Source organism: Rhinolophus sinicus, chromosome 2, assembly GCF_057876585.1.
Source record: "Rhinolophus sinicus isolate RSI-liver-muscle chromosome 2, RSI-T2T, whole genome shotgun sequence".
Taxonomy (NCBI): Eukaryota; Metazoa; Chordata; class Mammalia; order Chiroptera; family Rhinolophidae; genus Rhinolophus; species Rhinolophus sinicus.
In genome coordinates this window covers 95,695,709-95,716,046 of record NC_142502.1, presented here as the reverse complement: position 1 = coordinate 95,716,046, position 20,338 = coordinate 95,695,709, and the positions used below count along the sequence as shown (strand labels likewise).

The 20,338-nt window shown below is 54.2% G+C and overlaps 2 protein-coding genes across 3 annotated transcripts; one reads left to right on the top strand and one right to left on the bottom strand.

The window, feature by feature from the left end:
• Positions 1 to 347: 347 nt before the first annotated feature.
• On the top strand, positions 348 to 18,615 carry PPP2R5D (protein phosphatase 2 regulatory subunit B'delta). The gene is made up of 16 exons (XM_074332953.2): positions 348 to 506; positions 5,123 to 5,200; positions 13,108 to 13,330; positions 13,565 to 13,764; positions 13,851 to 13,961; positions 14,074 to 14,166; positions 14,575 to 14,705; positions 14,843 to 14,902; positions 15,011 to 15,119; positions 15,323 to 15,376; positions 15,689 to 15,859; positions 15,966 to 16,093; positions 16,754 to 16,855; positions 16,952 to 17,024; positions 17,160 to 17,276; positions 17,431 to 18,615. The coding sequence occupies exons 1-16, from the start codon at positions 480 to 482 to the stop codon at positions 17,566 to 17,568; spliced, it is 1,815 nt and encodes a 604-aa protein (XP_074189054.1). The 5' UTR covers positions 348 to 479; the 3' UTR covers positions 17,569 to 18,615.
• On the bottom strand, positions 18,502 to 20,297 carry MEA1 (male-enhanced antigen 1). Of its 2 annotated transcripts, none has more exons than XM_019738381.3 (4): positions 20,177 to 20,297; positions 19,389 to 19,669; positions 19,198 to 19,300; positions 18,502 to 18,894 (listed from the first exon to the last, which is right to left on the bottom strand). In XM_019738381.3, exons 2-4 carry the CDS (start codon positions 19,656 to 19,658, stop codon positions 18,743 to 18,745), a joined length of 525 nt encoding a protein of 174 aa, XP_019593940.1. In that variant the 5' UTR covers positions 19,659 to 19,669; positions 20,177 to 20,297; the 3' UTR covers positions 18,502 to 18,742. The 2 variants fall into 2 exon arrangements, with proteins under 2 accessions (XP_019593940.1, XP_019593941.1); XM_019738382.3 differs by having other exon boundaries at positions 20,148 to 20,287.
• Between the last annotated feature and the right edge of the window lie 41 nt (positions 20,298 to 20,338).

Below are 20,338 nucleotides of genomic sequence, written 5' to 3'. Positions count from 1 at the left end.
TCTTTCCCTCAATTTGGACTGGGCGGAGTAGCAGAGTGGGTAAAGAGTGCGAGTCACTTTGGAACCGAACGGGTTGCAAAGAATGGCCGAGGCCCACGTACCACGGACGCGGGAGTGCGGCACTGGGGGCTAAGCTTGGGCTTCCCCTTACCCCCGCCTCCTCAGCTATGCTCGACCCACTTTAAGGCGGGATCTCCCACTTTAGCCAATTCTGGCAGCCGAACCCTGGCGGTTTGTACTCTTCCTTTCCAATGAGAAAAAAAGGAAGCAGCTTGGCTCCAATACCCAATCCGAAGAGGCGGCGCCTGGTTGTCAGGCAGGTTTGTAAGAGTTCGGGCCAATTGGAGGCGCAGACACCGCTCGACCCGGGCGCAGCGCGCAGGCGGTGGCGAAGAGACGCCGAGCGGGCCGAGTGCGGCCGAGCAAAGCCGGAGCCGGAGCGGGGCCGCAGGAGCCGGGCCGGGTCCGGACGGGCCGAGATGCCCTATAAACTGAAGAAGGAGAAGGTGAGCGTGGCCCATTTTCCCGCGCCTCCGCCTTGGGGCCTGCGCGGACCTCTGGGAGGGGCCCGAGCCAGGCCCGGGACAGCCCCAGACTGACCCTCCCGTCCGGCCCCCGTAGGACTCCGTGGGCCAGCCCTCCGCCCCCGCTGCTGGTCGCACCCCCAGCCTGTGCTGCAGCTGGGAAAGCTCCCTCACCTTGCCCGGGATAGAGTCCCCCCATTTACACCTCCCTTCCTTCCTCCACATACCCCCGGCCTAGGGTAACCCCTTCCCTCCAGATCTGCCCCAATCCCGGGTCACTCCTCTGCTTTTTCTGCTCCCACCACTCTCCCCCATCCCCCACCCATTTGCTCGTTTGGGACAGCCCCTCATCTGAGACTGCACCTCCCCCCAGAACACCCCCCCCCCCAGCCTCTTCCCTCCCCCTCTCACCCTCTTGGGCCTGGGCTGGCCTTTTCCATCGTCCCCTACACCCCCTTCTCCCGCTCTGCCAAGCTCCCTGACCTAGAACAGCTCTGCTTTCTCTCTTCTCCACCAAATCTGGCCTAGGCCCCTCCCTCTCTTTCTTCCTTCACACACAAACTTGTAAGCCAGAACGGAGCCTTCCCTTCTGTGGATGGAACCTCAGAATGTCTGTGCTGGATGGGAGCGCATTCAGTGCAATCCCTCGTGGTACTGATGAGAAGACTGAGGCTTGGACAGGGGAAGGGACTTGGCCAAGGTCACACAGCCTGCGGGAGGCCCCGCTGCAATATCAGGGCTCCTGACATAAAGGCCTCTTCTGTACCAAAGTCCCCCCTAAGAGGCATCAGCTAACTCCCAGGTTCTTTAAACCAGTCACCTTTCCAAATCTGAGCAGGCTTCTTCCCTTAATCCTTTGCATTTTTCCTTTTTTGCATCGGTGCTGGACTTCTGTCTTTCCTGGGCCATACTGTCTACAAATTCGGCATCTGCCCTAACTCTCTGATTACTTTTCCTTCTTACCCCACAGGCCAGCCAGCCCTGAAACACCCTGGCCTTTGGCATGGTGTCCTGATACAGGCCATTTCTTGATGTTGCCTTCTTTCACCTTCTTCTACCTCCATACCGCCTTCCCCTGTTCTTCATCCCTGCCTTTCTCTACCCTCTATTTCCTGCTGTTGCTGAGTCTGACTCAGAGGTGTGGTTCCTTTGAGGTACAGACTCACCCAGAGGATGCTAGGATACCAGTTCCAGCCTCCCCCAGCTTCTCTCCTGGCTGGCCTCTCACGGTGGGGGAGAGCTCTGACCTGGGGTCTGCACCAGCATAAAGCAACCCATCTTGATGACCCCAGAGGTGTCTTGCTTTCATTTGCCCTCTCATTGGCTGGGTTGCTGGGCCAATCTCTGACCTTATCAATGAAACTCTTTATCCTGGGGCTGTTGGAGATCTGCCCGGCAGCTCTGATTTGGGGTTGTTCCCATCACCTCTCAGGGCCTGACGTTCTGAGTGTTGGGTTGGTGATGGTGTACTGGGCGCTGAACCTCCTGGGGTGCTGAGCTGGGCAAGGTTGTGTGCCCCACCCCAGTCCCTGTCTTTGGGGAGTGGGCATGCTGAGGTGAGTTTGCGTAGCTTAGCTATAGATGATACATATACAAGTCAGTCACACCAGGGGCTAAGGGGCTCCTTCAAGAAGTGTGGAGGGGCATGGAATTCAGGGGAAGCTGGTGAGATCCCTACCTACCTGTAGTTTTTAGTCCGAGGGAATGACTACTGCCCTGTCCCCAAAAAGCCTTTCTCTACCAGATGACTGAAAAGAAGAAAACTTTTTAATTAGACTTGCTAAGTATTTGGTTGGAAAAGAGTCTTGGAAGGATCAGGGTGCAGAGGGCCAGGCATCTCTGATCCCCTTTAAGGTTTAACTTTCTGCTTTTGATTTCCAATTGCATTTGGCCTCCTTCAGTGGAGGAGGAGACGCAAGTCCTGAGGAGGAGGGAGGTGACGTGTGACTGAGGTTTGTCTGGATGTGGTGGAGGCAGAAAGAAGGGATGGGTAGAGGATTTTTCTTGTGCATCCATTACCTGTCCCCTTCCCCCTTCATCTCTGTTGGCCCCTGTCACAGTCATCCTTCCAGGTTTCCTCCCTGAAGCCTTTCCTGAAACCCTCCATTGGGATTGGGATTGAGCTCTCCCTCCTCCCCTGGATTTGTAGAACTCTCGATAGGTCACCTATGACCCTTTTGTGTTCCCTTGGGCTGGAATCAATTGTGGACAAGTCTTTTCTTCCCCTTGAGATAACTAACCTCCATTTTGGCTCGGCATCTCCCTTGCACACAGTAGGCACTCAATGGATGGATGCTGAGTCAATCGCCTGGGAGGATTTGCATCCCTCCTCTTCCCTCACGTTCTGAGCTGGGACTTATCTCTCTTAGGTTCCAGGGTGGGGTTCCCTGACTCCCTCCCACTTCCTTCTTGTTCATTATACTAGTAATAACATTGACTAACATTAAGGTTTTCATGTGCCAGACACCGTGCTAAGGGAATTAGGTACCATGATTGTCGTCACTTAATAGATGAGGAAACTGAGGCTCAGAGAGGCTAGTTCATTTGCCCATGATTATATAACTCGTCAAAGTTGGGCCCGGAACATAGGGTTGGCTCCAAACCCCGGTGCCAGGCGGCGCTGGACTGCTGGGCTGGGCTGAGGTGTGTGCCCTTCACCTGTTGTGTAGGAGCCGGGGAGCAAGAGTGGTGTGTCTGGTCTTCCCACACCCACACCCCCAGGCAGCTGGGATCCCTCTTAGGCACATTCCGTGAGAGAGCTGTACGGTGGGTGGAGGGGCACAAAAAAGAATCAGGAGCTTGTCAAGTAGAGAGATGAGACGTGTACAAAGAGGGACCAGCTTTGTCCAAGGGCCCACATCTGGGATGTGTGCAGACTGTCACCTCAGTGTTGTGTCCTGCCTGTACCCCCCTCATCCTTTTCCTCTCCACCCCGTGCTCTGAGCCACTCGCTGGCCGCTCGGTGAGGACTCAGTGAGCCCAGCCTGGTCAGTAGGCAGTGGGAGAGGGCTCAGCCCAAAGACGGAGCTCCTGCCTGCTGGTGCGAGATGCTCCACACCTGCGAATGGCTTCCTTCCTCCCCTCCCCCAGGAAGCCTTCCCCCTACTGCAGCCCACACAGCTCTCTTCTTCCCGAATTCCTTTTGCCACCATAGTCACAATCACTTGATTTAACACTTCTCACGGAAGGGGCTCGGGTGCTGTTGAGTCACAGAATCTCTGAGCTAGAGGTGATTTTCATGGCCCTCCAAGCTGGTCTTCACTGAAGGCTTGAGTCCATTCTGCAAAAGGCCTTAGAGGAGGCATGAGTGCTCCCCGGCTTGAATGCTCTTGGGGTTGGGGCGCTTGCAGCCTCATTAAGCAGCCGGTTTCTGTGCAGGAGAAAATTCTTCTTTGTTTGGAGCCTCAGCCTGTCTTCCTGCCGCTCCGGCCTTGGCTCTTGGGCCTCTGGATCCACATGGAACAAGTGGCATCTTTAGTCCACAGAGCAGCCCTCTAGTTATTTGTAAAGATCCCTCGTGCTGGCCCTCCCGCCATGACTCCTCCCTTCCATTGTTACCTCTCCCAGTTCCTGCAGCTGTTGCTCTCAGGACATGCTTTTGAATCCACTCCCAGTATGGGTTGTATTTCCCAGCCACCGCCTCCCCCAAGAAAACTTAGGGTTTGTCGTTGTCCCTCCCAAAGTCTGATGCTCACAGCTGAACCAGAGCCTCCAGAGTGGCCCCGTCAGTGCCAAGGACGGGGGCACCTCCATGTCTCCCAGTGCCCAGCACGCCACACAGGTCTGTTAAGTGGACAGAAGGTCACGGGAGCCGCCATGGCACACCAATGATTTGTTTTGAGCTTGCAGCCAGACTTCAATCCCCAAGTCTTTTCCACATTTTCCCCATCCTGTTCCTGTGCAGTTGCTTGTTTTGGCCGGAAGCATAGGAAGAGACGCTGGGTAGGCCAGGGCTCCGAGCCAGTGGCCAGGTTCCCGAGGGAGCCTTGGGACTACTGCTCATGCTTTGTAGCAGCTCAGGGCCTCACCCCGATGCTCGTCCAGCGAGGCATTCCTGGGACAGTGCCCATGCCTGTACCATCCCTGGGTATGCCAGTAGCACCCTCTGGTCTGGGTGCTATTGGTGACATCCAAAAAAATGCCTCCAGATGTTTCCAGATGGCCCTGGGGGGAGAGGAGGGATTCCTTCCAGCATGCCAGACTCCTCCGGCACCCTCTGCCCACTTTAGCCAGCAGTCAGTCTAAGCAGCTTGTTCCATGATGCTTTCCCCTTGAGACTTCTCACCCTGGTTCTTGACAGAGGCCCTCCCGGACCCGAACTCCTACGCTAACCTTGGGAGGTGAAAGAGCACCATCGTGTTTAATTATTGTGTGATGGAGATGCCTTCCCAACCAGATGCTAAACGCCGTGGAGGGACTAAATTTCCCTTTGTGTACCCCAATCCCTCTTCCCCTGGGCTGGGGACCAGTTAGGTGCTCGGGGGTTCTGACTGAGGAAATTGGACAGAGGATAATTACAACTAAGACCTAAGGAGTCCAGACACGGTCTTTCCCTTCCCCTGGCTTCTGCTAACTCTACCTCCATCTTCTCCCTTCAGGAGCCCCCCAAGCTTGCCAAAGGCACGGCCAAGCCCAGCAGCTCGGGCAAGGATGGTGGAGGCGAGAGCACTGAGGAGGTAATGAATGTGGGCGCAGCCCTAGTCGTGCTGCAGACATCAGCTCCGGTTAGAGCTGGACGGTTAGAGGGATCTGGGCAGGAGGGAAGGAGGCTTCGAGAGCCTGGGAGAGACCTGGGCAGCCCATGCACACCCCCCTCAGTCAGGCTTTCCCTTTGGCTGGTGTAGCCCAAATAAGCTTTCCCATTCTTCAGACTCCCCAGCAATTCCTGTGAAAGTTGTGTCTCTGTCTGCCAGCTTTGAGTATGGAGCATTCCTTCTTCCTTCGGGCAAAAAGCTAGGGGTACCAGGTCCCGGGGAGAAGGGAAGAAGTACACAGCTGCTCAGTGATGTGGCAAGTGGCTTCAGCATGGCTCCGGGTGGGGAAGGAGGTGGGGAGTGGCTGGTGGCCCTGAGTCGGGCAGGGTTGGGCCCACTGTCCTTGATCCCGATCAGATGGGAGCTGCTGAAGGGCAGCCGCGAGCAGAGGTCAGCGCAGCCCAGCAATCTCCGGCTGTAAAGCAATAAACGGCAGGCGGAGAGCACGCGAGGGTGGAGGCACTTCAGGAAGTCCAGAAAGTTTGCTCGGTGCTCGGTGGGATGCTCAGGCTGGTGAAGGGTCCTGAGAACACAGTGAGCCCGTGCCCGTGTCACCCAGGAGCTGGGAATCCTTGATTCCTCTCGCCTGCCTCCCGTTCAGAGGGATGGAGGAGAACAGGACCCAGACTCTCTAATTATGGGCGGGTCTCGTGTGTGTTGGGCGAAGAGATCAGTTAACAAGGGTTTGGAGTTAACTCCGGATTTAGATTGTTCTGGGTTCTTCTGGTCCTTACCACCTCGGTGATAGAGGTCATTCTGTCACAGGTGACTTTTGTCACCTGTGGCCATCGTTTTAGGCCTCCGTTGAGTAATGAATTGGAAGAAGCAGCGTAGGTTTCCCCCATTTTACAGATATGGAAGTTGAGGACCTCAGAAGATAAAGTCCTCCTTGCTCTGCATGAGCACAGGGATCTGAACAGGTGTCCGCTTAGCCCTTCTCGCTGGGTGTTGCCAGCCTGTGAGCTCTGAGGGGAAGAGCTGGCTTCTTCCCCACACCCGTGTGTTCTTGCTCTTGGTTCCCAGTATCCTCAGCCCCTGCTTCTGGGGGACACTCTCTCTGGGCTCAGCCTCCCTTCAGGAATGATGACATCTGTGGGACCCCCAGGGCATGTAGTTGGGAGCTGGCAACTGACCTTCAAAGCAACAAGAGAGACTTAGAAACCCGGTTGAAAGGGACAGAAAGGAATAGGTAGGGGGCTGCTCCCCGCTGTTTCCTAACTCCTACTTGTTCGGTTATTAGATAGATTGGATGTCATGTCCTGGAAGCGGCCTTCCTTGCCCACCCACTCGATCCTCAGGAGGTCCCAGCTCCTGCTGTTTGCTCTTCTGGCACCAAGTCTCACCCACTGCCTTTCTGGACAAATCTGTTAAAGGCAGTGTGTCAATATCAAGCCCTCTGGAAAAGAAGAGTGTTGAGTTCACCTTGAACTCTGTGTTGGGAAACGCTGCTCACGGCTCACCTGTATGAGGCAGCTGCAGGAATTCTGCTCCATGAATTTCTAAAAATGCAGCCCGGTGGCCTCAGGCAGAGGGATGGTGGAAAAGTTGGGGCCAGGTTGTGAGGCGCAGGTCAGCAGAAGCTGTTTGGCACAGTCCTTTCATCGCCCTTCATCTCGTCCAGAGTTTTGGGCTCTTACACCAAATTTCCCATGTCAAGCATTTGCCAGTCCTTCCCATTGATCCTAATAATTATAGCAGCCAGCATTTATTTTATTGCACCGTGACTTGTATATTCGTTTCTTCGGGCAGCCATAACAAATTACCATAAACTGGCGGATGAAAATAACAGAGGCTTATTCTCTCACAGTTCTGGAGGCTAGAAGTCTGAACTCAAGGTGTCCGCAGGCCATGGTCCCTCTGAGGTCCTAGGGAAGAGTCTGCTCCACGCCCCTCTCCTAGCTCCTACGGTGCTCAACAACCCTTGGTGTTCTTTGGCTTGTAGACGCGTCACGCCAGTCTTTGCCTCCATCGTCACATGCTCTTCTCCCCTGTCTGTCTTTGTGTCTCTGTGTCCAGATGTCCCTCTTCTCATAAGGACGCCAGTCCTATTGGATTTAGGGCCCAGCCTAATCCAGTGTGATCTCATCTTAATTTGATTACCTCTGCAAAGACCCTATTTCCAAGTAAGGTCATGTTCACAGATGTTGGGTTGATGTGAATTTGGCGGGGAGGGGACACATTTCTCCCCAGTACACACTGTCCCAGGTTCTGTGCTGAGTACTTGGCATGCATGTAAATCTTAAAACCTCCTCGTTTAATGCTCACAGCACTCCTGTGAGGTCATTCTGTCATGGTCATCATCGTCCCCGTTTTACAGACGAAACTGAGGCTTAGCTCAGTTAAATCACTTTCACTCGGCAGTAAAACAGCGGAGCTGGAATTCAACCCAGGTCCATGCGGCTTGGGAGCCAGTTGTCCTGTGTTCTAGATGACATGAGACACTGGCTCCAAGATTCTAAAAGAGAGTCTCAGAATGGAAAGGAGCCTTGAGCGTTTAGGGCAGACTCACTGTGACCTGCCGCTGCAGGCAGAGGTCTCTCTTGGTCTGTTCTTGGAGAAAGCAGGTCCGTGCTGTGGGTGTTTCTATGTGGTACGCCCAGTCTTGAGTTCTGGGAGTGGGGGCAGAGGGAGGAAGAAATTATCCCATTCTCCCCCACTTCAGCCTGGCCACCCTATAGCCAGAGTGGTTACCCTAAATACATTTTTGGTCGTATCAGTCCTTTACTTGAAAACCTCTGTTGGCATCTCTTTGTTCAAAAATTCACACCCTCGCCCTCCTGTGCTGGTCCCACCCCGTTCTTCTAGTGCCCATCCTGGTTTCTTGCCCACCGGACATGCCATCTTCTAATACAATGAGCGCTTTTGTGACGCACGGCCCTCATCCATGCGGCTCCATTGATCTGGACTGCTTTATTTCTCTCCTTTCTTTCTTTGCCTAAACTCACGTTTATCCTTTAAGAGCCAAATGAACAGTCACCTTTCCCGGGACATCTTCCCTCCGTCGTTCTCAGGCAGAGCGTTTGGCTTAGCCTTCTGTATTCCCCTATCCTTTGTTGCTGTCTCTGCTTTTGAATTTCCCTGTATTAAAAGCTGCTTTTGTGTCTGTCGTGCCCACTGGACTGTGAGCTCTTGGAGGGCAAGGGCCAGGTTTTGTTCACCTTTTAATCTCTAATGCTGAGCGTGATGTTTATTGGAGAAATGAAGGAACGAATTAAGCACAGCTCGATCGAGCTCTCGTTGTCAGCATAGGAGAGAATGCCTCTGTGGTGTTGAGGGTTTTACACTAAAATCGATCTTTTTAGCTTTTGGCTAGTTAATTCACAACGCCAAAGCTATAACCCTGATCTTTGCATTTTTCACTGTTGATCTTTCGTCTTTCTGTTACAATACTTTCTGTGGTGCTTAAATCATATTTCTATCTCCTGTTTTATTTATGTTTCAGTGTGTGGGTTGATGGTGGGTATGTGAGGATCAGGTTGGACCAGGTTTGGTTCGGAGGATAGTTGGCAGTGTAGTTGCTGTCTCCTGTGTGAGTGCGGTGTGGAAATTCAGGGTGCCACTTACTTGCTGGAGGCCGGAATCTAGGAAGGCTTCTTGGAGTGTGGATCCTGTTGAGAGTTTAGTAGAAGTGGGAGGAGAACGTACTTTAAGCAGAGTCTCAAGGCGAGCGCCACTACAGAGTCTCAGAAATGGGAGCGGGCAGGCTATAGGAGGGGTGGACAGCAGGTTGGCCCCACTGCTTTTAATCAGTGTCCACGCATGCTCTGATGGCCGCACAACGTTCTCCAGGGGACTCGCCTGCCTCCCACCTCCCGCCCAGGTCAGTGGAGGAGAAGTTAGAAGCTGGAGCTTTTAGGAGAAAGTGTTGTACGTGAAGTGAGATGCTGGCATATCCCCTTACCTCCCTTCTGACGCGCATGTTTCCTAGCCAAGGGCGAACAGACTCACCAAGGAAGCCTCATCGAGGCTTGGCGGCCAGGGTCTTTGCTGGCTGGTCCAGCCCAGCTGTCTCTCAGATGCTTTTTGTGTCTGGGGCCTAGGAGTCTGGTCCTTATAAAATAGGGGTGGCCCCATGGGGTGGGGGTGGGGCCGGCTCAGCCTGCTCAGCTGCTCCCCAGTCCCCCCAGCCTTTAATGCAATCCTAGTAGGGAAGGGACCATAGGCACCAACTCGTTGGGTGGTGTTTTTTTTTGTTTTTGTTTTTTTGTTTTTTAAAGATTTTATTGGGGAAGGGGAACAGGACTTTTATTGGGGAATAGTGTACTTTCAGGCCTTTTTTTTTCCAAGTTAAGTTGTTGTCCTTTCAATCTTAGCTGTGGAGGGCGCAGCTCAGCTCCAGGTCCAGTTACTGTTTTCTAGTTGCAGGGGGCGCAGCCCACCATCCCTTGCGGGAGTCAAACCGGCAACCTTGTGGTTGAGAGGACAGGCTCCAACCAACTGAGCCATCTGGGAGCTCAGCGGCAGCTCAGCTCAAGGTGCTGTGTTCAATCTTAGTTGCAGAGGGCGCTGCCCACCATCCCTTGCGGGACTCGAGGAATTGAACTGTCAACTTTGTGGTTGAGAGCCCACTGGCCCATGTGGGAATCGAACTGGCAGCCTTCGGAGTTAGGAGCACGGAGCTCCAACTGCCTGAGCCACCGGGATGGCCTGTTGGGTGATTTTTAAACTTTGATTTTTAGCCATGCAACCCTGTCTTCCCTTGAAACCTTACGTGGAGAATGGTTGGGAAACCACTGATCTAGTCCAACGCCCTCATCGTTAGCAGAGAAAATGGAGGCCTTGTTTCTCCCTCGCTGGGAAGGATGGCTCCTTTCTCTGGACGTGCCCTCGGTGTGAGGTTCGTGAAAGTGCAGGATATCTGTGTCTGTCTGGGAGGATGGAGAGAGACGTGTTCTTCCCGAGACTGCTTCCTCCACTGCCACAGAACTTCTCACACTAATGTTTCCCCCTCTCACTCTGCTCCTGCCTCTGGCCAGGGCTCCGTTCTGAGGGTTTCTAGATTGGTACAGGAAGGGCTTGTGGGGAGGGGCCTGGGTTTAGCCCCCAGTCAATCAACCAATCACACATTTGTTGAATGCCTGTCAGGTGCTAGTGCTGAGGGCATCCAGAGCGGAGCAAACCAGGGTCCAGGCTTTCAAGGGCCTGGCTTTCTAGTGGGGGGAATGGCATGTGAACAGGTAGAATAAGAGGTGTCACTGGGGGTGATCACAGAGCCAGTGGGACAGACAAGTAGTGTCAGGAGGCTGGGGACGGGGTAGATAACCAAGGTTTGGAGTCATCTGAGAAGGGTTTTTGGAGAAAGGTGGGACTTAAGCTGGGTCTTGAAAGATGCAATGCCTTCATGGGTTCCCCCATTTTAAAACAAGGAAGATAATGGACTCTAAGGAACATTTGAGGTGTGTTAATTTCAGGAATTTCCAGGCTGCATTCCTAAAATCCAGGGATGGGAAATAATGAATAACAGTAATAGAAGATACTGCTTATAAAACACTTCTGAGTGCCATGTACTGTTCATTTAAATCCTTATTACAATCCTTTGAGGTAAGTACTGTTGTCATTCCCATTTTACAGATGAAGAAACTGAGGCATAGAGCGACTGTATGACTTTGAGCTAATAAATGGCAGAGCCAAGAGTCAAACCCAGGCAGTCACGCCCATCTGCCCTTGACCCTTAAGCTCCACAGATAAGGGTGTGGTTGTTCCTATGACAGGGAAATGGAGGCACAAAGCAGGGGAGAGTCTAATGCATACCAAACTCTAGCCCCCCTCCCCCGCCCTCCATCAACATGTAACCTCTCCCCCATCCCTCTCCCCCGCACTCCATCAACATGTAACCTACCTGCCATATAAGGGAAGAGAGACCCCAGACTCCAGGTGCCCCACACTAACCAAAATCACACTAGCTGAGTGCTGGTCATGGCAGGAGAGGTGTTTGATGGCTGATTTGCCCACTGCCTTGCGTTCCCCTCGTCCAGTTGGTATCTGGGGCCGTCATTTTAGGTGGGGGAGGAGGCCAAATGGCCAAAGTGGTAGTGAACCACACTGGACCCAAGACCTGCCTCAGGCTGGACCCCGTACTCCCTTCCCATTCTCTGATCCCCAGTTAGGTCACAAGCTCAACATAATTGTTGCTATCAGAAATTCAGAGCTTACAAAACATAACATGCTTCCCTTTCTCCTATCCCAGAAGATTTCAAATTCCCCCACTCCTTATGGTATGAAGTAAGAGTTTATGGAGGGGACCGGAGAAGAGGTGGGGGTGGCAGATATGAGGACAGGACAACTTTCCTGTGTTCTGGGTGCCCATCTGGACGTGGCCTCACTCCTCTAGCCCTGCTGCAGTCCCTGGTTGGGGGCAAGGGCTGTCCCGTGGCTCAGCCTCTCCTCTTCCAGTGGGGTTACCTGGACAATACCTGTGGGTGGACTGCGTGCAAATATCCGTGCGTAGGCTTCTGCAAATGGGCTTAAAGGGGCTCTGCACCCGTGTCTAGGAAGAAGCATAGAGGTAGCTTTTAAAAATCAGCCGTATTTCTCTCAAGATCAAAGCAGTGTCAGCTTGTACAGAATATCAAAAAGGAGAAAAAAAAATCATCCATCATTCTGTTACCACAGGAGATAGTCACGACCACAGTGGTGCACTTGGTCTTGTTCTTTTCCTTTTCTTCCCAGGGTTTTGGGTTCTGTGCCTGTGTCGTAACGTGCGGGAGCTCCTTTTGCACGCGCTGTTCTCAGTGTCCTTATTTTACGTTTATTTTTCGTTTGTATCAACATGACAGACATGAACATGTACATCGTTCAGAAAGTCTCGGGTTTGTAATGGAAAAGGCAGCCCCTGCCCAGGCTCCCCCCCCACCCCACCCCCCGTTGGTCTGTGACAACCACGTTCAACTCCTAACTCCTTCCTTGGAGATGGACTTCTATGATTTTCAAATAAGAGTCTTCCACTTTTTTTTTAATTGTTGAGGTTTTGATATTATCTGTTGACTCCCTACTGTGGAAAATGAAGGCCTTGGTGTCTTATACCGCCCTGTGGACATTTCCCCTCCTCCCAAAATACTTAGCACCAATTTTGGGTAAATTACTCTGACTGTGGAAATATTTTTCACGGCGGAACCATGCATGATTGTATTTAGTACGTAGTTGTCATAAAGTTGATTTTAACTCCATGATACCCCATTTCTTCCTTTCTTTCCTGTTATACATAAGGCTGTAAAAAGTATAACAAGGCCAAAGCCTTCTTTTATATTTAGGATTTTTCTTAAGCTATATTTCTAGTAGTGAAACTACTGAGACATGGGAATGAATGTCTTTTAGCTTGTCATGAAAGACCATCACACATTCAGTAACGTGGACAGTACAGTAACCGTAGGTGTCTGCTCAGTGAACTTGTACGTGGTATAGGCTGTGTACCGTCTCGCAGCGGCAGTCCAGATACAGAATGACTCAGAAGGTTCCTCATGCCTCTCCTCAGTCAGTGCCCACACACCACCCCTCACCGCCCCGACTTCAGCCCCGGAAAGATAGCCATTTTTCTGACTCTGTCACCATCGATTAGTTTCGCCTGTTCGTGAACTGTAGTGAACATTGAGAAAGCTCTGGATGGACAGGCAAGAGGCATCACTTGGGGAGACACGACTCCGTGACCACTCCCTTCCAGGGATAACCCATAGTTATCTGTGACCCTGGCCTTGGCTCCTTCCAGGGCAGGGGACAGCTCCTCACTGCCCAGGTCCGCACAGGCATACATGGACTGGGGAATGGACGGACGGTGGTCCTGGCCTGGGGTGGGAGGAGGAATTCGGACTTCAACAACTCACTTGTTTGATCAGGCCCAGCCACAGCCACAGCCACAACCCCAGGCCCAGCCGCAGCCCCCGTCTCAGCCACCGTCATCCAACAAGCGTCCCAGCAACAGCACACCACCCCCCACGCAGCTCAGCAAAATCAAGTACTCAGGGGGGCCCCAGATTGTCAAGAAGGAGCGAAGGCAAAGCTCCTCCCGCTTCAACCTCAGCAAGAACCGGGAGTTGCAGAAGCTTCCTGCTCTGAAAGGTACTCGGAGAGGTCAGGGGGCTGGTGCACCAAGCCTAGGGGGCACCGGGTGTTAGCAGAGTAGAGCTTTGTGGTATTTTGTGGGGATGGGAACTGTAGCAAATATGAGGGGTAATTCCACCGGGGCTGGGAGTGCCAGGGGAGCAGGATGGAGGCAGGACGGGCTAGGGGAAAGCCCTGTGAGGCGAGTAGGGCGTGTCAGTGAAGAACCTGACTGTGGGGGCCCCCTTCCAGATTCGCCAACCCAGGAGCGGGAGGAGCTGTTTATCCAGAAGCTGCGCCAGTGCTGCGTCCTCTTTGACTTTGTGTCAGACCCACTCAGTGACCTCAAATTCAAGGAGGTGAAGCGGGCAGGACTCAACGAAATGGTGGAGTACATCACCCATAGCCGCGATGTTGTCACCGAAGCCATTTACCCTGAGGCTGTCACCATGGTGGGCACAGGGAAAGGGGAAAGCAGGCAGGGGCGGGGGTCCCGGAGAAGCCTGGACGGAGCTCTCACCTGGGCCCTCCCCCTCAGTTTTCCGTGAACCTCTTCCGGACGCTGCCACCTTCATCGAATCCCACCGGGGCCGAGTTTGACCCAGAGGAAGATGAGCCCACCCTGGAAGCCGCATGGCCACACCTGCAGGTACCAGGGAAAGGGGGGAGGCCGGCCCTGGCTGCAGGGACTGGGGCACTGAGAGACCTGCCGCCAGGGGTAAGTCCCCACCCCCTAAGTGGATGCTCCTTTCCTCTCCCAGCTCGTGTACGAGTTTTTCTTACGTTTCCTCGAGTCTCCGGATTTCCAGCCAAACATTGCCAAGAAGTACATTGACCAGAAGTTTGTCCTTGCTGTGAGTCCCTGAAATCCTGTTCCTCCCCTCCCTCCAGTTCATGAACTCTAGTGCCACGTCCCCTCGCTCCAGTCCAGCTGCTCTTTCTCCTGCGGCTGCATATGTTGGGTTGCAGCTGCGTCTTGGGGTTACACAAACCGACTCTGCCCTTAAGAAGCTTCCAGCGTAATGGAAGGAAACAGAACAACACAAGTTACCTTCCCCCCCTCAATGGGGGCGTGCAAACCTGCATACTCAGACAGCACCCGGGGTAGAGCAGGGTAATAGAATCACTTTTTCCAGAGACTTGTCCCCACTCCCCGTCTCCAGAGAACCTCTGGGCTTCCCCTGGCCAGGATCCTATGTCCCCCCGCCCCACCTCCCTCGGCGGCTGCCTCGCTCACAGCTTTTCCTCCTGCCTGCTCCCAGCTCTTGGACCTGTTTGACAGTGAGGACCCTCGAGAGCGGGACTTCCTCAAGACCATCTTGCATCGCATCTACGGCAAGTTTTTGGGTCTCCGGGCTTATATCCGTAGGCAGATCAACCACATCTTCTACAGGTGAGGCCAGGAGTCCAGGCTTAGGAGCGAAGCCAGTCCCCACTGAGGGGGGGGGTGGGGTGGGAGAAGAGAGGTAGGGGGAACTGGACAATGCTGGAGGGGCATCGGGGGGTCCAGAGACATTTTTCTTCCCTTAGGTTCATCTATGAGACAGAGCATCACAACGGGATTGCTGAGCTCCTGGAGATCCTGGGCAGGTGAGAGGTGGGGTGGGGCACACATGCCTGAAAACGGTTGGGAGGCTGGGCGCCGTGAGCTTGGACCGGGCTCTGTTTTGGTCCTCACAAGCCTCCCTTAACTCCTAGCATCATCAATGGCTTTGCCTTGCCCCTCAAGGAAGAGCACAAGATGTTCCTTATCCGTGTCTTGCTTCCCCTTCACAAGGTCAAGTCCCTGAGTGTCTACCACCCTCAGGTGAGCTGCCTTCCTCCTGATGACCCCTGACCCGCGCAACAGAGAAAAGAGAGGGAGGGAAGGTATTCCGGCTGGGATGGGGTGGCAGAGGGAGTGGCTAATTCCTCTCTACACCTCCTCTTCTGGGGTCTTGCTTCTGTCACTCACCTCGGTGAGCCCTGGGCCGTGAACCTCACCTCCTCCCCACCTCAACCTCTTCGCAGCTGGCATACTGTGTGGTGCAGTTCTTGGAGAAGGAGAGCAGTCTCACCGAGCCGGTAATTCCTCTAAGCCCCAGGGTCCATCTCTGTCAGCAGCACTTGCCCGTCTGTACCTGTCGAGCTGTCCTGTAAGCGGGTGCTCGGGGGAGATGTGGCCCAACTGGTGACATAGCTTCCTCTCTGAAGGAGAAGGAAAACCTGTGGACGCCTAGGAAACAGATCCAAGCTAGAGAAACATGAGCAGTTCGTGGGGGCCACCCAGGCTGTGCCCAGCAGGGAGTTGGGTGGTTGGGAGGGTAGGAAGGCTTCCTGGAGAACCAGGCAAGTATTGAGGGACAATTTGACCCCCGTGTCCTCCTTATCTCACAGGTGATTGTGGGACTTCTCAAGTTCTGGCCCAAGACCCACAGCCCCAAGGAGGTGATGTTCCTGAATGAGCTGGAGGAGATTCTGGATGTCATTGAACCTTCGGAGTTCAGCAAAGTCATGGAACCACTCTTCCGCCAGCTGGCCAAGTGTGTCTCCAGCCCCCATTTCCAGGTGAGACCCAGATGCAGCGTCGCCCAGCCCCTGCCTCCCAGACACCAATGGGTGTTCTTGAGCAAAGCTAGCCGTGTCCCCACGGAGTCCCGTCTGTCCCCACCAGGTGGCAGAACGTGCTCTCTATTACTGGAACAATGAGTACATCATGAGCCTGATAAGTGACAATGCTGCCCGCGTCCTCCCCATCATGTTCCCCGCACTCTACAGGAACTCCAAGAGCCACTGGAACAAGTAGGGGGCTGGCGTGGGGTTTGGCCCTGGGGCTCTGGTTTGGGAACCTGTGAGGGTGTGGGAGAACAAAAGAGCCGACAGTCTCATGTGCTCACTCAGCAAGTGGGGCCGGTGCCCACTGCACGTTGATAGAACCTGAGGGACTGACTAGGGAGAAGATACCTTTGTGAGGATGCCCTGTGATACCAAACAGCAGAGCAGTGGCCTGTACTACACCTCTTCTTGTGGTCAGAGAGTCTGCAGCTTTGGAGACTTAATTCCATGCTGTGAGAAGCTCATGTGACTTTCCCAGTATGTATTGAATTCCAGGGTTGTAAAAAGACTTTCCTGCTAAAAGCAGGGACCCTGTAGCACAGATGCCTCTCATGCTGCTGGGAGCCCATTAGTGTGGCCCAGAGCATAGGAAATAGTGGAAGAAGGTGGGTCGTGGAGCACGGGGTGGGAGGAGGATGGATAAGCGGACCAGTATTTGTAAAGACCCTGAAATGCCCACCTCAAGTCACGTAATTTGGTCAGAGAGATGAGCTTACACCGCGGCGTTTGTGAAATAGTAGTAACTGAGAAAGCTCTTAGCAGACACCTCCTAGGAGAGGGCAAATTGGGGTCCTAGTACGAAGGGCAGGCTCTGGCCTCCTATACGTCATCTTTCCCCCGTGGCAGGACAATCCACGGGCTGATCTACAACGCCCTGAAGCTGTTTATGGAGATGAATCAGAAGCTGTTTGATGACTGCACACAGCAGTACAAGGCGGAGAAGCAGAAGTGCGTATGTCTGCCTGCAGGGCTTTGCTTGTCCACCACTGGCGCCCCTTTGCTTCTCTCTCAAGCCCAACCCCCATCCTGTCTCTGCTTCCTCAGGGGCCGGTTCCGAATGAAGGAAAGAGAAGAGATGTGGCAAAAGATCGAGGAGCTGGCCCGACTTAATCCCCAGGTGAGGTTTTTCTGCCGTTACCCGGAACTGAGCGGTCCATCTTGGTCTGCGGGCGGGTTTGTTTGAGGGGGAGTAGAGGCAAACAGACTTCGGAAGTGGCTCTCCCCACACGTCCACGCCTCCTTTCCTTCTCAGTATCCCATGTTCCGAGCTCCGCCACCACTGCCACCTGTGTACTCAATGGAGACAGAGACCCCCACAGCAGAGGACATCCAGCTTCTGAAGAGGGCGGTGGAGACAGAGGCCATGCAGGTGGCAGGGCACAGAGGGAGTGGGGAGAGGAAATAAAGACAGCTCTGGGAGGGAGAGGAGACAGGAGCAGCAGAGCCCAGGAATAAGGGGAGGAAACAATAGAATGCACTGGGAATTGGTCACCAGTCCTCGCCTTCTCTGTATCCGTACACAGATGCTAAAGGACATCAAGAAGGAGAAAGTGCTGCTTCGGAGGAAGTCGGAGCTGCCCCAGGATGTGTACACCATGAAGGCACTGGAGGCGCACAAGCGGGCAGAAGAGTTCTTAACTGCCAGCCAGGAGGCTCTCTGACGCCCTCACCTTCCCTCCACAGGGCCACAGCCCACTCAGCCCGGGGACGCCGCCCTCGCCCTCCACCCTCTGCTCCCCACTGACTGACGCGGGGCAAGGCAGTGCCTGTCTAGCTCCTCTAGGGAGGGTGATGTGGCACTTGAAGCAGGGACACCCACAGCGTGGTCCCTCTTCTCCCCCAAGTGTGTTCATGCCTACCTGTGGCTAGTAGAGATGGGCTGAGCACTAAGCTGCTTCGTGCTCAGAGAACTAGGGAGGCCTGTCCCCCTCCTGCTCCTAACCCCACAGCTACCTGAGGCTGCTCTGAGAAATACACACAGGAATACATATGCTCCTCTCTTCCCCTCATCCTCATTTGAACTCCAGGGGTCTCCTCTCCCTCCCCTGCAGAGGCACAGGGAGCGGCAGGAGATTATTCTCACCAAAGTTATGTCACGCCCCACTGGCCCCTGGAGTCAGTAGCTGGAGGGGCGCCAACCCCCCACAGCACAAGGAGGCCCCCAGCCCCAGCAGTGCGCAGGCTGAGGGGGCTGTATTATTTCCTTTTACCCTCCGTCTGACCAAGACCACATGGGAGGTCAAACAGAAATGCATAGGCTATGGACAGTAGGTGATGAATAAGGGCCCAGATGGACCAAGAGAAGAGGATGAACAAACACCCTACCCTGTGCCCCTTCTTTGGTGAGCAGCAGCCCTGGGATCACAGACATGGAAGGGACCACCTGGGGCTGACTGCTTTCCTGTGCCGTTGGTTCCCAAAGTTAGCAGGAAGGAAGCAGGGAGCAGTGCCCCAAGCATGGCTCCCCCAACACCTATTTATTTCCTTGTTTGTGCTAATGCTGGGCAGGCCCTCACTTGTCCCTTTCAGTTACCATGGAGGGGCAAGGGCTTAGGAGGACCAGACCCAGGTCCCAGGGGCACAGGCAGTGCAGCTTTTGGCTGTGTACATAGGGTGCTTTATTCTCCAGAGTGATACATGCGAAGGTGGGTTGGGCTTGGGCCGATGTCCCCATATGTACAGAACTGAATAAAGTGGGTCTCTGAGAAGTCTGATTTGCCTTGATGTGGAAGGGGAGACGGGGAGGATGGAACTGGACATTACAACCAGGGATGTGTTCAGTCCTGTGCTGGTTCCGCTCTGGAATGCAGGAAGGTAAGGCAGACCTCCAGGTGGTCACTTCCAGGCAGGGGATGCCTGCCGGGCTTGGAGGGCCTTCTGTACCACGTCTTCCCACTGGGCATCTGATATCTCCTGAGCCCACGCCGGAACCCCTGGCGCAGGCAGGCTTACTCCAGCCATTGTCCTTTTCACCAGTTCTACATGTTCTGAAATCACAGGCAGAGACCAATAAGAGAAAAGAAACAATGGGACCAGCTCCCCTTCCCATTCCGTTAATTAACCCAGAGCCACTGGGCTAGCCAGGTCACCAAATCCATCTGTTATTTTCTAGGCAAGCCTGCCCGTTCCCCAAGTCTAGCAGAATAGCATTTCACTGGGATTCTGAAGTCTGCAAAATCTTAGATTATAAACTGTCGTTTTAGGAACAGGGTATTCCTCTGTGACCTCGTGGTTCTAGCCAGTCCCTTTCCTCCATAATTATTCCAGCATGAAAAATTGATCTCTTTTACCTGGGTCCATGGGAATAGAGCTGTGGTTGCTCAATGCCGTGGCTCCCTCCTCATCTTCGTCCTCGCTCTCTAATGGTGGGTCTGGCAAATGAAGCCCCAGGGCCTGCAGAGCCAGAGATAAAATAGTTCAGGGCCAGCCCTTCAAGGATCCCAGCTTCACCTGCTCAGGAACAATGCCTCCTCCACCGTACCTGGATCCGATCCTGGATGTCGGCGACTACATCTTCTCCATCTCCCATTGGTGCCAGCTCCACCTCCTCTGGTTCAGGATCTTGGTTCAGGGGCTGGTAGGAGTAGCCAGCTGGGCCTGCCCCGGTTTCCTCCTGTTCTTCCTCAGGCTCCTCACTGCTCCAGTCCCCAGTGCCTTCTGTAGGACCCTGGTGTGGTCCTAGTTCCTCAGTCTGATTGGGGAAGATACGCTCAGGGCCCATGGTGTCTCCCCCTAGAATTACTGCTGCCATCCGGGCAGGGGCTGCAAGAACAGGGAGGCAGGATAGGGATATGATGAAATCAGGTCTACATTCAGCCTCCCGCCCACCTTGTGATCTTGTGAGTCCACAGAACATTTAAACGCCCCCAACCTTCCTCCACCCCACCCGACCCCAGCCTCTCCTAGGTCCTCCACCTTTTAAGATGGCTCTTAATCTCCAACCGAGGCCCACCCGCCTTGCTCGGCCATTTCTTAAATAACAGCCCAACCGGAGGCCAAACACACTCCTTTCAGAACCCCGCCCTCCCTTCTCCCCCACCGACTTGGGAACTCCGGGTCACCAAACGAGCTCCCCTAGACAGGGCGCATCCGTCCCCTTCGCCTCTTTCCATGGGGTTCCCCTTTGTACCACCTGACAAACGCCCTTCGGGTCCCAGGGGCTCCCCTCTAATGGCCCCAGCTGAGGCGTCCCCCACCCGCCCCCACCGATTGTCGGCGCCGGTGTCCCCGCGCGCCTCACCCGCTCAGAGCCCGCGACCGAACCCGCACCTTCACTTCCGGCGGGGCAGGACGTGCTGGGGTGCCTAGTCTCCAGCCCCGCCCCGTGCTCATGATTGACGCAAGCGAGGACTAGGAGTCCGCCCCTTGCCCCGCCTCCGCCATCCCTTGCCCAGACAACAAGGGAGGGACTACAGTACCCAGAGACCCACA